The sequence below is a fragment of the Gloeophyllum trabeum genome (assembly GCF_000344685.1).
Source record: "Gloeophyllum trabeum ATCC 11539 unplaced genomic scaffold GLOTRscaffold_00014, whole genome shotgun sequence".
NCBI classification, from domain to species: Eukaryota; Fungi; Basidiomycota; class Agaricomycetes; order Gloeophyllales; family Gloeophyllaceae; genus Gloeophyllum; species Gloeophyllum trabeum.
The window spans coordinates 127301-141673 of NW_006920423.1; the positions used below are offsets into that span (position 1 = coordinate 127301).

A 14373-nucleotide genomic window follows, 5' to 3' on the forward strand; every position below is an offset into this window, starting at 1 on the left:
TGACAAAAGCGAGCTACTTACTAGACATCAAGCCCGTGCACGTCGAGCAAGACTTTATTGGCGCTATAGAGCAAGCACGTTTGAGGGGAGACCGCGAGCGTTATCCTTTCATTCGAGCAGCGCCAACCTGAGGGACCACCTTAGGTTCGGCGTCGAGCGGCCCTGTCTTCGCTCCCTATCCGACGCTCGCAAAGTCCAGGAACCAGGTCGAACGGTGCTGCAGACGGCGCAGTGTCGACATTGTCCTCCCGAAAAGGCTTGAGCAGCACCTAAGGCGGTTTGGTCGAGTGCGGGATGCCGTAATCCCGCTAGCGTCAATTGACCCGACCCCCACTGGTGAGCACAGCGAGTGAGCAATATAACGCCACAACGACCTTTCCCCTGTTGTGGGTCCCACCCAGCGGGAGCCGACGCTGTCGTAGACTAAGGCGACGCCACCATAACCTTTCCTCATTGTGGGTCCCCCGCGACGCCAACTTGTCCTGGAAGAGCGTATCTGTCCGCTAGGAATAATCGAGCCTATGGTGTTTGGCGGCAATGACACCGAAACGACATAGTTGAATTCATGCGGATCTTCTTTGACTGAGGTGCCAGGGGTTGCTGCCATATTAACGTTCCGAGGACGAGATGCACGGTGATCGTGCAGTTACTGGGCGTGAAGTATACGCGTATCAGCTGGTTGGGGATCTACCGAGCGCATCGAGTACATTTCAAGAATATCCATCGAAGAATTATCTAGGGACGTACCACGCAGTATGACTCTAACGGTCATGTCAAAAGCTCAACTACAACGACACTGACCAACGCCAAAGGCACACTCACATTCTCGAACCTCTCTACCATACGCTTGACCAGGCGAATTACTAGCAGCCACCCACACCCGCCGCTTCCTCAGCATTCGCCCACTATGCATGGAAGAATTCCAATCACTCTCTCTACGCCAACTTGAGACATCCTTGAGTGACCATTCTGGCAGCAGTGAATCCAGAGAGGCGCCCCGGCGTCACCTGCGCTTGCCTCAATATCGCCACGCCGGCTACGAACGTCTGAGGTCGTGGGCGAATAACGTGGGTCTTCTTTTTACAAGGCAGAAAGTGAGGTAAACACTAAACGCTTACAGAGTTCGGCAGGGTCCCGTCCGATGACCTATCCGTTACCGCACCTTCTGTAGTGTTCCAACTATCCTGATTGCGGCCCGTGAAGACTGTAAGTCTACGAACCCATTTCCATTGGATGGTTACTTACCTCAGTTCGCATGGAAGTAACTCTTCCATTGGCGCGCAGTACGATCTAGGATCCGCTCTCTCACAAGGAGCAACGACGTCGTCGAGCACAAGAATTGACAGAATCTGTCAGAGTTTGAGGAAGGGAACGAGAAGCTAACTCGGGTGAGATAGGATCGTGCCTATATTCGATTTCGACGCTGACTCCAACATTGAACATGCGGCCACAACGAGGCGCCTCGAGGCACCTTGCTGACGCCATATCGATCAAACCAGCTATATCTGATCCATGTTATCCATTTTGCTATGACCAGCGCCGGAGAAGCCATCATCACAACGCAAGCGTCCAGTACATCTCAGTCATCTTGGCTGTTGTTGAGTTGCAGTTAGGAGGCTTAGGAAGCCATCGCCGGAAGTAGTATCCGAGCCACACCGGTCCTTGTTCCTGATATGGCTGTGCACGTCCCAACGTTATCAGCCACCGGGGGATGTGCGGCAAATCCCGGTCATCCCTCACTCATGTTCTCGCTCATATCTCAAGGCCTTAAAGGCCATGCCGCGAGTGTACGCTGTAGATTTATTGTTCTAGGAAGACCTGCGAGCTTACGAGCGTTTCGCATCCATCCAGAATAGGATCGTATGCTGATGCATTTCTTATCGCTTGATGCTGCCACTTTCTTTTCAGTGCGTTTGTGACATATCTCCGTCCAAGATTTAGACCTCGAGAGGATTGGCTCATCTTCTCGCGTTTTGATTATGTGCCTCGACACCAGAACCCAGGCATTCGAGTTCCAGTGATCCTGGGCTGACTCTAGACCCGATACCCTTTTTGAAAACGCTACGGTATGCAGGGCGTTATTCACCTCTGCTTTTATACTGCCACAATTTAGGAACCCAGATTGCGGTTATTATGGGTGAACCATAGGAACGCTTGAAGAACGTCATCTCGAAGTACCAGTAAGTGCGCAAGAGTCGTTCTCCAAAAGTCTGACTTATCCTCCAAATGTTCAAGCCTGCAAATGAGATGATGGCGCGGTGCGTTGTACCAGGAAGAACCTCCCCCCCCTTTTAGGACTCGTGGACCGGGGATTACTCAAGGGATCACGATGTATCAAATGGACGGCAGCGTATGATAGGTGAAAGATGTTGTTCCACCTTTCACTGTTTCGCTGATTCGATTGCCATTTCGTTAGATATACCTTGCAATACAAGTGTTGTGCAGGCTGTCTGGTGTATGACATCCCCGCCCAACTGTATCCATTTTCTGATGATGATGGATGCTTTGAATTGGCAGACTCGGGTAGCCCAGTCGCCTGGTCATTTCGGATCATGCTTAGGGCAATCAGATGTGGTCAACGATTGATCAAGGGTCTCATGTCTCCCTCACGTCTTCTGAGCAGAAAATATATATCTCTCTAGGCTTGGTCCGACATTCGCACGTCGAATTGCCACGAACACTCCTCCGGAGACAGTAAGTAGTTGTCATTCATCAGAATATAGCGAATATCGGTTTTCGGAAGACGATTCGGTCAGTTTGATTCTGGCGGTCGACGCTTTTTGTGATTCTCTCAGTTCTCCTCTTGCGTCCCTCTGTGACGCGTGGTGGGCGCCATGTGTCATCAACAACGTGCGGCGACTTGTGCTGGCACGGCTGCTTCGTGCTGAGGGCGACACGCTGAGACGTTACCTGCCAACGTCACCTCACAACCAGGCTGGCAGCGCTGTTGACGTGGGGTAACGTTGGGAGTTTTGTACTACATAACATGGTGCGTCATATTTCCCTTCTTATAAAGAACCCGTGATACAATGGTCCCATTAGAAGGATGCTGTAGGGCGCGATGAGTTGGAACAGCAGACCCCTGAGGTTGACAGGGACGTCAAGGATATTATAGACAGACGTGTATCGTCGGGGGTGATACTTGGGGAAGGACGGCTCGACTGGCACACTAAATCCCGCCTGTTGAGATGCTCCTGGACGAGATCATTCTGGATATCGCCGATTATTTCCAGTTTCCACCCCATGCGGAAACAGACGTGGAGCATGAGGATTCTTTGAAAGGAGCTAGGAGACTCGGTCTAGTGATGTCGCGGGTTACGCGTCGTTGGCGCTACCTCATTCTGGATTCTCCGACTCTGTGGTCCCACATTCAGCTGTACTATCGTCAATCTAGGGAGTTCATAGAGACTTCGTTGGCCAGATCACGGGAATGTCCCTTGGATATTGCGTTAATTGACCTGGGTCACAACGCTATGGGGTTATCTCTCCAGACATCCATCCAGCTCGAACGGATTCGGTCTTCCACTCATCGATGGCGATCTTTAACTGTCGACACGAACGGGCGGATAGATGATCCCAGGTCGATTGAAAATTGGGTTGGAAGGCTCCTAGAGCCTCTCCGTCAGTCGGATTTCCCTACGCTGCAGTATTTGTGGCTTGACCACTGTAATCCGCCTTGGCAAGGCCTTTTGTCGAGTACTATTTCCCCGTCACTGAAGAACGCAGCTTTCCTAAACCGTCCTTTCCTGCTCGAGACACCCGTCCTTTGACCAGCCTTCGACTGTGGGGCGTGCCTGACCATGACAGTATGGATCCTGTGAGGGTTTTTGAGGTACTTGCCAATTGCTCCTCATTGGAACACCTTCGTCTGGATGATACCTGCGTCACCTGTCATGCGGGTATGATGATCAAGCCGGCCCCCATACGGATGCCCAAACTGAAACAGCTGTGGTTGACGATGTCGGAAGTGGATTCGTGTCTCTTTGCGAATTTCTTCCTTCGGGCATTATCCAGCCCCAGCTTGAAGCTGTTAGGCTTTGAAAATTGGTCTGCACCTTCGTTGACAGTATTGCTGGAGGTTGCGTCAGAAACATCAACATCGATACCATATTGTCAAGTCCGGAGTCTGTCGGTCAGATGGTTGTTTACGGAAGATTCGCCTGAAGCGGACATATTCTCGTTCTTCAGAGTCTTCTCTTCCGTTGAGACTCTCCACTGTGAAAGGGACGATACCACCCTCTGCCTTCCGATACTGGAGTGTCGTCCGCGGAACGGGGACTGTCTGCTGCCTGATCTTCGGAGCTCAGCACACCGGAGTTCGACCTCGCCACTGTCGATCCGCTCTGGAGCTTCATTACTTATCGGCTTGATAAGGAACTGCCCATAGACGAACTGAAGGTGGACGCACAACCATACAAGTCTACCGTCCCGACTGTCATGCGGGAATGGATCTCTGCCAGAGTCGATGTCACGTACGGCTTCATAGCTAGCTAATTTTGTAGGACAGTTTGATGCCCTTACCCCGGTCGACGATCTCTTGCCCTGCGTTTCGGACTCGTAGCTCGAGCTCCAGCATCATCGCTTTGCGGGGCCACGGCGACCTGCGCCCCCATGTTACCTGACTAATTGATCTATCGGATGTCCTATTTACTTTTAACAGCTCTGCTACATCCGTAGCTCATGCCATTCTCGAGTGCTGAGCATCGCAAGGGGGTAGTGGACAGGTAAGTGGACAGGTTGACGTGAAGACGTACTAGTATAACAGGGCACAATGGAGGTCCGCGCATGCTACAATTGGATCAACAGGATGTCGATTGTCTAACGGAGCTTGACATCCTCTTCGAGACAGGGCTGGACGTTGTCGTCTTGCAAACTCGCAACTGTCTACTTGCATCATGATCGTGCTGGATAGGCGCGCGCTCATAGGGACCCACAAATCCGCTGGCGCCAAAAATATAATGACTGTCTCTCACGCTCAGGAATTCCCTTGTCCTCCATCTTCTCCTGAGTTGCTACGGATTCCGATGTACTGATTGACGTCTGCTCTACCACATGACAGTCTATTGTGTTTATTTATCTCGAGTGTGCGGTACTCACTTGTCCGGGTTGTCCCCCTGTCCACTCTCTAGCTTGGTTCGGATGTCCCCTGGAGACCTACGGTTCGGCTGAATGGATAGCCGGGAAGGTATACTGTCGCCGTCCCTTAGTCTTGTATTCCTTCGGGGAGCATGGGCTTGCGCTGTCTCTATAATGCTGAGCAGTATATGGCTTTAATCCAGCAACCCCCAAGACTACATTTCCGACTGACGCCTTTCCTCTTCGCTGCGTTCACAGGACAAGCTGCAGCTCCTTTACGATTGTCATCCAGCTTGGGGTGATCTACGCCACACGCACATCCGTACATCATGGCCAACTGGGCCCGTCACGCAGCGAGTCAGACAGCTGGCTGGAGAAATCTCTCGTTCCTCAACTGTCTCGGTCGATCTCCGGCCACGCCTTCAGCGCGCTGCACATGTCGTAACCCACATTCTGGACAACACGATCCCAGTTGTACCTTCCGAACATGGCACGACGAGGGCAGCCCTGCGCCAGGGGGATGGATTCCCCCGGAGTTCCGTGCCGTCCCCACCCAAGAATACCGCGACCCTGTCACGGGGGCAAGTCTGCGTCGTCTACGAAGGCGGACGAGTTGTTCAGAGAACGCACGTCAGAGGAGAGAGATACCTGCGACTCACCATTCGCCTCTGCACCGGTCATTGCGTCCTACGCGACCAATCCTTCGCCGAAACTCCTCGCTCCACGAACCCCAGACGCCTCTGGCATCCCAGGGAGGCGTCAATCCAGGTGCCGCATCGCCTGGTGAGTTGTTTCCTGGAAAAATGCATTAATATTGCGTTGAAATGACCCTAGCTCCTCCCATATCGACGCCACAACCCGCGATGTCTCCAATTTTCCTCACATCACCTTTCATATCCCCGCAAGGTTCCGCGTTCCTCACCTCCCCATTTACATCGACGCCACATCTTCCGTCGCCCGGCTATACCCCGTATCAATACTATGCACCCTTTAGGTCGACGCCTCAGACACCACAAGTCGCCTTACCTGTACCCATAGCGTATCACTGGCCTCCACCGCCACCTCCCCCGACAACGAGCTACTTCGCGCAGCCTATCACTCTTCCACCCGCGCCTCCGACGGGCACACCGAGTCACACCGTGTTCTTGACGCCGTCCGGCAACGTCACCTGGACGCCACATCCCGCTCCGCACCCTCAAATTGCGCCGGCCGTCTTCTGGACACCAAACGCCCTGACAGGCGCAGATCACGCAACATGCGCACCTCTCTGGAATCCAAATGCCGCGATGTCGCTGAGCGGTGGTTATCCTCTGCCCGGTACCGCACCTAATTGGGCTCCGATGCCCTGGCCGGTCGCAGAGCCTGTCATAGACGTACCCATAATGCTCGCGCCCTGGTTAATCCCGAACCCCAACGACCCATTGGTGCCGCATCTTATCTGGGACATTACCAAAAACCCAAGCACAGCTAAGAGGCTGACCGGCCGCCACGTTATCCTCAATATGAGTGACGAGTTCGAAAAACCCGCGACAGCCCCGCCGGTCAACAAGGTCGTTGTTGTTTGCGACCTCGGGAAAGTCAGTTCGCTCTGGCCGCCGATTGAGATCGAGCGCGCGAATCCCGTGACGGTTTGGGACATCATGCACGCGATCTATGAATTCTTCCAAAAGCCCATGACCCAGCGCGAGGTGGACTACGTCTCTGCCATCGAGCCCGGCAATTACGAGATGTTGTGTGAGGCGTTTTACAAGAGGATATACGACTCTTCGAACATCCCAGAGTGGGAGAGATTGAGGGGTATCAAGAGGGTTGATGTCCTCGGAGACAGACGGGTGTGGTGGGGATTGTGGATCACGTATAACCCTGATGATACCTGGCAGTTGAATCTTGGTTTAATGCCTCTTCGACAGTCATCGTAGGATGACCTGTTTCTTGTATTATGCTGCTTTGTTGGATGTATTTGTTACTGTCTTACGCCTTCATACGATATACGAGATAATGTAGCTTACATGTAACGATAAACTTCACGGTATGTGATCAAGCCCTCGCTGTTCCATTAGTTTGTTGAGAAATGCGCCTTGTCTCTCGGTCATTGGCTCTACAGGTTATCAGCATTCATCACGCATAGTCCGCATGCAGAATTGCGACTTACCTTCCCCAGACTCAGTAGCCCATTGTTCAGGAGGCGGAATCGACGCCTGTCCCCACTAAGTATGGGACCAATGTTTACGTCTCTGCTGTGCTCACCATCTTCAACGTTCCTCTACGGACGAGTGAGATACCAGCCTGAATATCTTCTGTTGGCTGTAAGTAGGCAAAGAGTCGTGTTAGGATAACTGACATTGACAAGTGACGCCAGGCCCATCGTGAATGGACGCGTCAAAGCCACGTGATGCCAGTGCCACTCTCTTTTAATTTAAATCCAGCCACCTCGCGAAGCACACGATCCTCGCTGCTTTAACAGAGACTTCTTATTTCAGTAAAAGACCCATCTGTACAAAGGCAAGTCGGGAAGCAAGTCTTACATGATCTCCTCGTCGAATACCTGAAGAGAGAGGGTGCTTGTGACAGCAGTGATATTTCACGTGAACAGCCTGCACGATTCACGCCGGCGACCTGCACATTCGCAAGTCGGAAGAGGTGCGGATACACTTGTTCGCCCTTTGTCGATGAATTCTTATTTAACATGAATATGCTATCAACTTGTAGTCAATCGCCGCTAGCAACTTACCAGGGCAGGGAAACGAGTTAGGCTACACTCGGAACTCTGTTCAAGTTACAGCTACGCGTCACGTTGCCAGAGGTGAATGTGAACATTTCTCCGATCTGAAGTAAGGGCTGATTAAATTCCCGAATATTCCGGGCTCTAAGACTAGACCTCAACATGGAAGTGTATTACCGCCGCCTGGAAGTGCTTACACGAATGAAAGCATCAGTCTCTACCTTGACACATGATCTCGCAATACTCAAAGAAGATGCGAGTCACTGCTTGAATGATGATCCTGCATTTTTGCCTGTCAGGCCCCTTCTGCTCATCGAACTTGCATGCGGAGATGTACGCACGTCTCTGCAGAAGGTCGAGAAAGAGATTCAGCGTCATCACCAAGCTCTCACGCTGTGGTCCCCAATTCATAACCTTCCCACCGAGATTCTCATCTCATCTTTGAATGGGGCGTGGCCTCCTTCAAACGAGTATCCGAATATAGTCTGGCAAGGCCAATCCCAGTCGAAATAAAGATCTCTCACGTGTCTCGCCGCTGGAGGGATATTGCTGTCTCAACTCCTTCCCTTTGGACTAAAATCGAGTTCTTCAATTCCTTACCGCTGTCTCGGCCAGTTGTCTACTTGCAAAGGTCCGGAACGTGTCTGCTTGACATGTATATGGACCTTGAATCAGACGTGCCAGCGCCGGAGTTCCCTCGTATGATGCAGTTGGTTGTTCTCAATTTGTACCGGCTACGCTTCTTCGAGTTCAAGACCCAGGACCGATATGGCCTGGGGCGCGTAAGACGACTGCTGGACCACCGTGTAGCACCTAGGCTCACCTATCTCCACCTACGTACATTCGACATGGATCCCAACGTCATCGTCTTCCAACCAAACCCAAAGCGGGGTCGCATCTTGACCTCGGGCGCCCCCGTCCTGCAGACCTTGCGGTTGGAGGGAACGGATCTCCCGCGGCATACAGGCTGCTTGAGCTCCCTTACTACTCTGGAGCTCAGAATTCGATTGGATGCGCCCCTCACCCTGAATGACCTGATATCTGCTCTTGCTCCATGTCACGGGACCCTTGAGAATCTCATCTTCTGCGGAGGTGTCGACCGGTTTGACATGGCAACGACGGCTGGTACCTTGCCATCTATGACAGACCCCAGTCTCTGTCTTCACGCGCTCAAGTCTCTGACATTGGTGACTGCAGACTTTGCCATTCTCTGCGAGCACCTCGAAGCATCAAACCTCACCGTGCTGGATGTAGACATAGACTCTTTCTTGTGGAGACCCGAAGATACCCTCGCCTTTCCTGTATGTCTCAGACTTCCAGACGGGACTCCGCGCTTTCCAAAGGTCGAGGTCCTGCACCTGTGGGGCTTCTTCGACGAAGCTATAACAAACAGCATGACAGAGGAATTTTTTTTCGTTCTTCCCGAGGTCAAAGACCTCCGCATTGCCAGAGCATCTGGCAATAGCTTCCTTCGGATCCTCTCGCGCTCCGCTAGTCGGAATTTTTGGCCGAAGTTGGAAACCTTGACGCTCTCGCTGCCGCGTCCGGACCTCTTGAAGAAGTTCATGAGGGCTCGGTACCTTGCTCAGGTTCCTGTGAAAAATTTGTCTCTGTGCGATCATACAGACAACCTGCGGACACTGGATACCTTTGTGGAATTTGGACTGCAGAAGTTCTCACTGTATCGCAAGGGAAAGTCGCGAAGATATGTCGCTCCTTCCATCTCTGACGACGAATGCGCGGATTACGAGTACCAAACCTCGGATTGTACGTCAGGATCGGAGTTGGACGATAGCAGCGACTCTTCATGATGATATATATGGGCGTAGGTACATGTCTCTGGATACTTGTAATACAAGATCATCATGACATTGTAATCAGCACGACATGATCATCCCTATTATTCTAGCTCTGCAGAATTTACATATTATATACAGCTCCCGTCCTACATGTTCACGGAAATCCTGCTGGAAGTGTATCGAATTGAACTCAAAGATTGTTTCTTGTCAACCGTTCATAGCGAATGCACACCAGATTGCCCCGGCTTCGGCACTTCTTCCTCATCACTGCTCGTCTCCCTGTGAGAGCTCTCATCCTCTACCTGCTCAATTTTGGCGCCAGACGCATATTGAGTAGCTGTTCCCTCCCTATTGGTGTTCGGATAGTTGCTAGTTGCGGAGAACGGGGAAGGCCCAAATGGGAAGGGGATCGAGAAAGGACTAGCGTTTGCACCTGCATCGCCATTTGAGACTGGATCGGGACGCCGTCTGGGAGAGGCAGGACGACGAGCTGACCCTTTCTTGGAACTGGAGGCCTTCACTCGAACTTTTCGGCTATCTTTCCTCTTCTCGCCTAATCCATGTTTCTTGAAAGCCTTGCAGGCGTTCCATGCAGGGAGTACCGTGAGGAAAAGAGGGAGAATCTCAACGACCAGTAAGCTGCGGGGTCCAATAGCATAATGCAAATCGACTTACCTGACCGAAACCCCACGACCCTTCGGAAGAGCCGCTGTCAGACTGGGGATGGTTCCATGCACGCAGGAGCTCCGTGTTCAGTATGGCGAGTGCCGAGGTAGCCAAGATCAGTAGGAGGTTGACGATGAGGCGTCCGTTTATGTTCGCTCTATAGCTTGTATCAAAAGCAAATGATGGCAATCCCGCAAATGGAAGACCCGCCAATGGATCCTCGTTCTCGCGTGACGCGAGTGAGGTGGGTGGAAGATCACCATCAGACGATGCCTCGGAGAACGAGACGGCGAGAGGGCGCCCGGATGGCGCAGCATTTGGGTGCTGTGTGCGACAAGTCGTACCGCCGCCTCTCACGCCTTCCGTATGTGGTTGCGCAATATTTGGGTTATCGGGAAATAGTTGGCTATCCCCCGCCGACTCGTTCAAAGAGGTTGACGCATTTGTCGGTTTCGACGAGCCGCGGCGAGAAGTACGGAACATGTTCTTTCCGGAGTGCCTCCGACCTGTGCCGCTGGGAATCCCTTGGTTGTTTGGATGCTTTGGATGGTGGGAGGTCTGTCGGCTTAGAGGGGGATTGGTCGAGTCTTGCTTTCCTTTCTCAGCGTCCCCGTTCTGTAGGTCGGGCGAAGGTTTCATTAAACGCAACTTCTCCAATAGCTTCCTGGTCGTCGTTCGTCCCTTCTCAAGAATAGCGATGTACTCTTTTTCCTTGAAGAACCGCCATATAAGCGTCTGGTAGTCGCAGTATAGCAGCACCGTGTATATCAACGCGACGATGCTCAGCAGCACCAGGAACGCGTTTCTCCCAGCATTAAGGACGTGAAAAGGTCGAAATATCACAAACACCAGATGAGAATTGCATTCGGGGGACGAGCCGAACGTGGACGCATTGCCGAGGATTGCAAAGGCGCAGGCGAATAGAAGGTAGGACTGAACGATCGCAAGGACCTTGACGATGGGCTCCGATTTCTTATGGCGGTTGTATTGTGGCATGGTGAAGAATATGGCAGCCCACGACGGACTTAATAGATATAAGACTACAAGGGCGCTGTCAAGACACGAAGACAATGGGTATGGTGCTTCGGGAGCCAAGGCGAGCCAAGCGGACGTACTCGTATAAATTAAGCTGGTTCTGCTGATTCGTAAAACCAAGTACAAGAGTGGTCACAGCATAGGCCATGTTGGTGACGATCAGGGTGCCCAAATTCTGGGTGATCTCCTCTGCGGAGGGTGTACGAGCGGATAGGACGGCTAAGAGCATCCCATCCAATGTCAGTGGTTGAGAACAGCGCAGAAAAGACATGAATACAGCGCACCTAGTAGGACCGCCTGCATGTAGAAAGAAAGCCGGACGCCTATCCCGCTCACATCTGGATTTGGTTCAGGTCCAAGGCTGCAGTCGGCCGTACTGTCTGACATCTTGGACGCGATCAATTATGTACAACGAGTATGGGGGCAGCGGGAAGCGAAAGAAAGCGCGGAGCGCTGCCTGGAAGCAGGCTGAAGCAATTGTCTTATACGCCCTGCAGTCATCCACAGCTTGTGGGCGTCTATGCACTGCAGCACGTGTTGAACACAGCTCGGCGGTGCTGCAGTATATAGACTCCTTACAAGGGGAATCTCTGCTCGGAATTGATGCCATAGTCGCTATAGTTGGAGCATGGAAGACTTGGAAGGAAAGAGATGAACGCAATACTTATCATCGAATTTGGTTCGAACTGCACTGAGCTGCGACGGAAAGTGCCGAGGATCGAGCATTGGGCGGTGTGCCTTGCCCTCACGGTAACGCATCACATAAAACCTGCACTGACTTCGTGTTCAAGAGCGGACATGGCCAAAGAAACAGAATAACACTAGCAATGTGATGTCTCGCAGAGAATACCAGTATTGGAAAACGGACGTATCTAACCCAACCCTCGGGCTATGAATCCACCACCATGACACTCGAATTACCCTCATTCTCCAGATGCTCATCTCGAGGTTCGCTAACGCCTCGGACCTGCGCCGCCTGAACGGCAGCAGGCGCACCCAGTGGCGGAGCGAATGCAGCTCCCTGCTGTGGGGGAGAGGGGGAAAGCGCACTGGCTGGCGAACGTGGCGAAGCGGACTTGCTCCGTTCTCGCTTCGAGCGCATGGATACGTTGAAGTGGCCACACTTAGGACAGACGTATTCTGCGTACGAGAAATGAATGAGCAACGTATCTGCACGGGAACGCCGACAGACTTACGTGTATCCTCCCATATACTCTCTTTCACCAGGCCATTGTGAGCGAAACATTTTTCGCAGATTAGCGCGTATTTGCTCGCGGGCGAGTTCATGGTAGGCTCGTCGTCGCCTAGAAGTGCATCCGCAAGCTTATCATACCACTGTTTACGCGGCGGCGTCATCGGAGGCGGTGGGGGGACTGAGCAAACAGTGAGCAAGGGGCGCCTTCAGCATGGCACATAGAGAGACGCACCCGCCAGACGATTCTGTAGTGCCGGTGACATTGCACTCCCTGGTACCGGAGGTGGCTGCTGTAGCCTCTGGGGCGTAACAGGCGGACCAGGGATAACGGGCATACCGGGCGCTACGTTCCTCTTCCTAAGGCCCTGAGGGGTTCCAGGACTACCGTTTGGTAGGTCGTCGTACCGTTCGATAAGGTTCCGAGTAGTGTTGTAGTTAGTCTTTTTCTTGATTTCCTCGATTTTATCGCGCTGCTGCTTTTTGAGCGTCTTCAGAGTCTTCTCTACGCCAACCATGTGATGAACTTGGTAGAAGGTAGAATGGGCAATCATTACCTTCCGCATCACCGATGCGCGTGTACCATATTTGCACGATACGGCGTATGAATAGGATGCTTGTATGACGAAGAAAAGATTAGGAAAGTATACTTGAGACGTATCATTTCAGTACTCACATGATAGGCCCAATAAATACCGGCAACGCTTTTGCAGCTTTCGTCACCTCCCTTCCCCACCTCTGCCTTCCTCCCACCAGGTGAACGTCGGGTATGTAACCCATATACCACAGGCTAACGTATGCAACCCATGACGCTAGTGCATATAAGGTAAACAGGAGTGTTGTTCTCCGCTCTCGAAGTCGGATTTCGGATAGACGCGTCTGGCGCTTTTGGATGTCGTCGGCAAGTGAAGCGAGGATTTCTTCATAGTCCTCGGGTGCAGACTATACAGACAAGGTATATCAAGACAACCATAGACATGCAGCGCTCCGTTCTTACCCTCTTGAACCAGTTTCGAAGAAAGGACATCAGAGATCAAAGGAGAGGTAGAGCTCAACGTGTCGAATGTCCAACTCCCGCAGTGGCAGAGCCACACGCCTCAAGCGCGTCGCAAATCTACGTCACGCCTAGTACTATCATTGGACCAGTAGTGAATGATTTGAACTGTTCCCTAGTTAAGTCATCTTCCTTCGATTGCACGTACCCCAAAATTGGTGTGAATGGTTCAGATACCATTCTACACCCTCTGCAAGTTTCTCAGATTTTTCCAGAGGGCGTAGAGGTTGTACGGCGTAAGGGGACGGGAAGTGAATAAGATGTCACACGTGTCACAATAGGGCTGTGGCGGGGCAGCGGTCACGCTCTGTCACGTTTAGACCTCGGAGATGCAAGACAGTTTTAAATCCTGAACGATGACCACTCCTCCGTTCCACATACAAACTTGAACATGGCATCTACAGACATTTATCATTACAAAGAAAAATTGCCGAAGGTATAGGGTAGCCACAAGGTCCCCAGTGCACAAAAGGGACGGGAAGTGAATAGTTATTCACTACTGGTCCAGTGATAGTACTTCTCGGGGTCTCTCGTGGGTGGGAGAACTTAGGCCCTCGGGCACTCCAAGCATGACATTCCTTGTGGCAGTGCTAAACCATTATATCATGCGTCCACTATAACAATGCGGCAAGGTAAGTACAACTCGCAAGTGTTTGGACGCAGTAAAAGCTTACGATCTTTCCTGTAATCAACTGAGCACTCGAGGCTTGTGTCTCCTACATTTGCAGCATAGATACTGGCGGAAAACTCCGTCCAAGGCGGAATGGTCATACAGATCATCTGCATCAACACCTGCATGATTTTATGCCCCTTCGACGCTGACAGCTAC

At 52.0% G+C, this 14373-nt stretch overlaps 4 protein-coding genes across 4 annotated transcripts; 2 read left to right on the plus strand and 2 right to left on the minus strand.

Annotated features, from left to right (window-relative positions):
- Positions 1-6578: 6578 nt before the first annotated feature.
- Positions 6579-6995, plus strand: GLOTRDRAFT_48150 (uncharacterized protein; the record flags this gene model as incomplete). The annotated part of the gene is made up of 1 exon (XM_007871389.1): positions 6579-6995. The coding sequence occupies one exon, from the start codon at positions 6579-6581 to the stop codon at positions 6993-6995; it is 417 nt and encodes a 138-aa protein (XP_007869580.1).
- A 1456-nt stretch (positions 6996-8451) lies between these two features.
- On the plus strand, positions 8452-9609 carry GLOTRDRAFT_132545 (uncharacterized protein; the record flags this gene model as incomplete). Its single annotated transcript, XM_007871444.1, has 1 exon — positions 8452-9609. One exon carries the CDS (start codon positions 8452-8454, stop codon positions 9607-9609), a length of 1158 nt encoding a protein of 385 aa, XP_007869635.1.
- GLOTRDRAFT_117755 (uncharacterized protein) lies at positions 9591-11628 on the minus strand. The gene is made up of 4 exons (XM_007871445.1): positions 11583-11628; positions 11379-11517; positions 10273-11314; positions 9591-10220 (listed from the first exon to the last, which is right to left on the minus strand). The coding sequence occupies exons 1-4, from the start codon at positions 11599-11601 to the stop codon at positions 9813-9815; spliced, it is 1608 nt and encodes a 535-aa protein (XP_007869636.1). The 5' UTR covers positions 11602-11628; the 3' UTR covers positions 9591-9812.
- A 380-nt stretch (positions 11629-12008) lies between these two features.
- On the minus strand, positions 12009-13562 carry GLOTRDRAFT_80717 (uncharacterized protein). The gene is made up of 6 exons (XM_007871446.1): positions 13488-13562; positions 13167-13432; positions 13048-13106; positions 12726-12995; positions 12495-12671; positions 12009-12438 (listed from the first exon to the last, which is right to left on the minus strand). Exons 1-6 carry the CDS (start codon positions 13515-13517, stop codon positions 12188-12190), a joined length of 1053 nt encoding a protein of 350 aa, XP_007869637.1. The 5' UTR covers positions 13518-13562; the 3' UTR covers positions 12009-12187.
- Between the last annotated feature and the right edge of the window lie 811 nt (positions 13563-14373).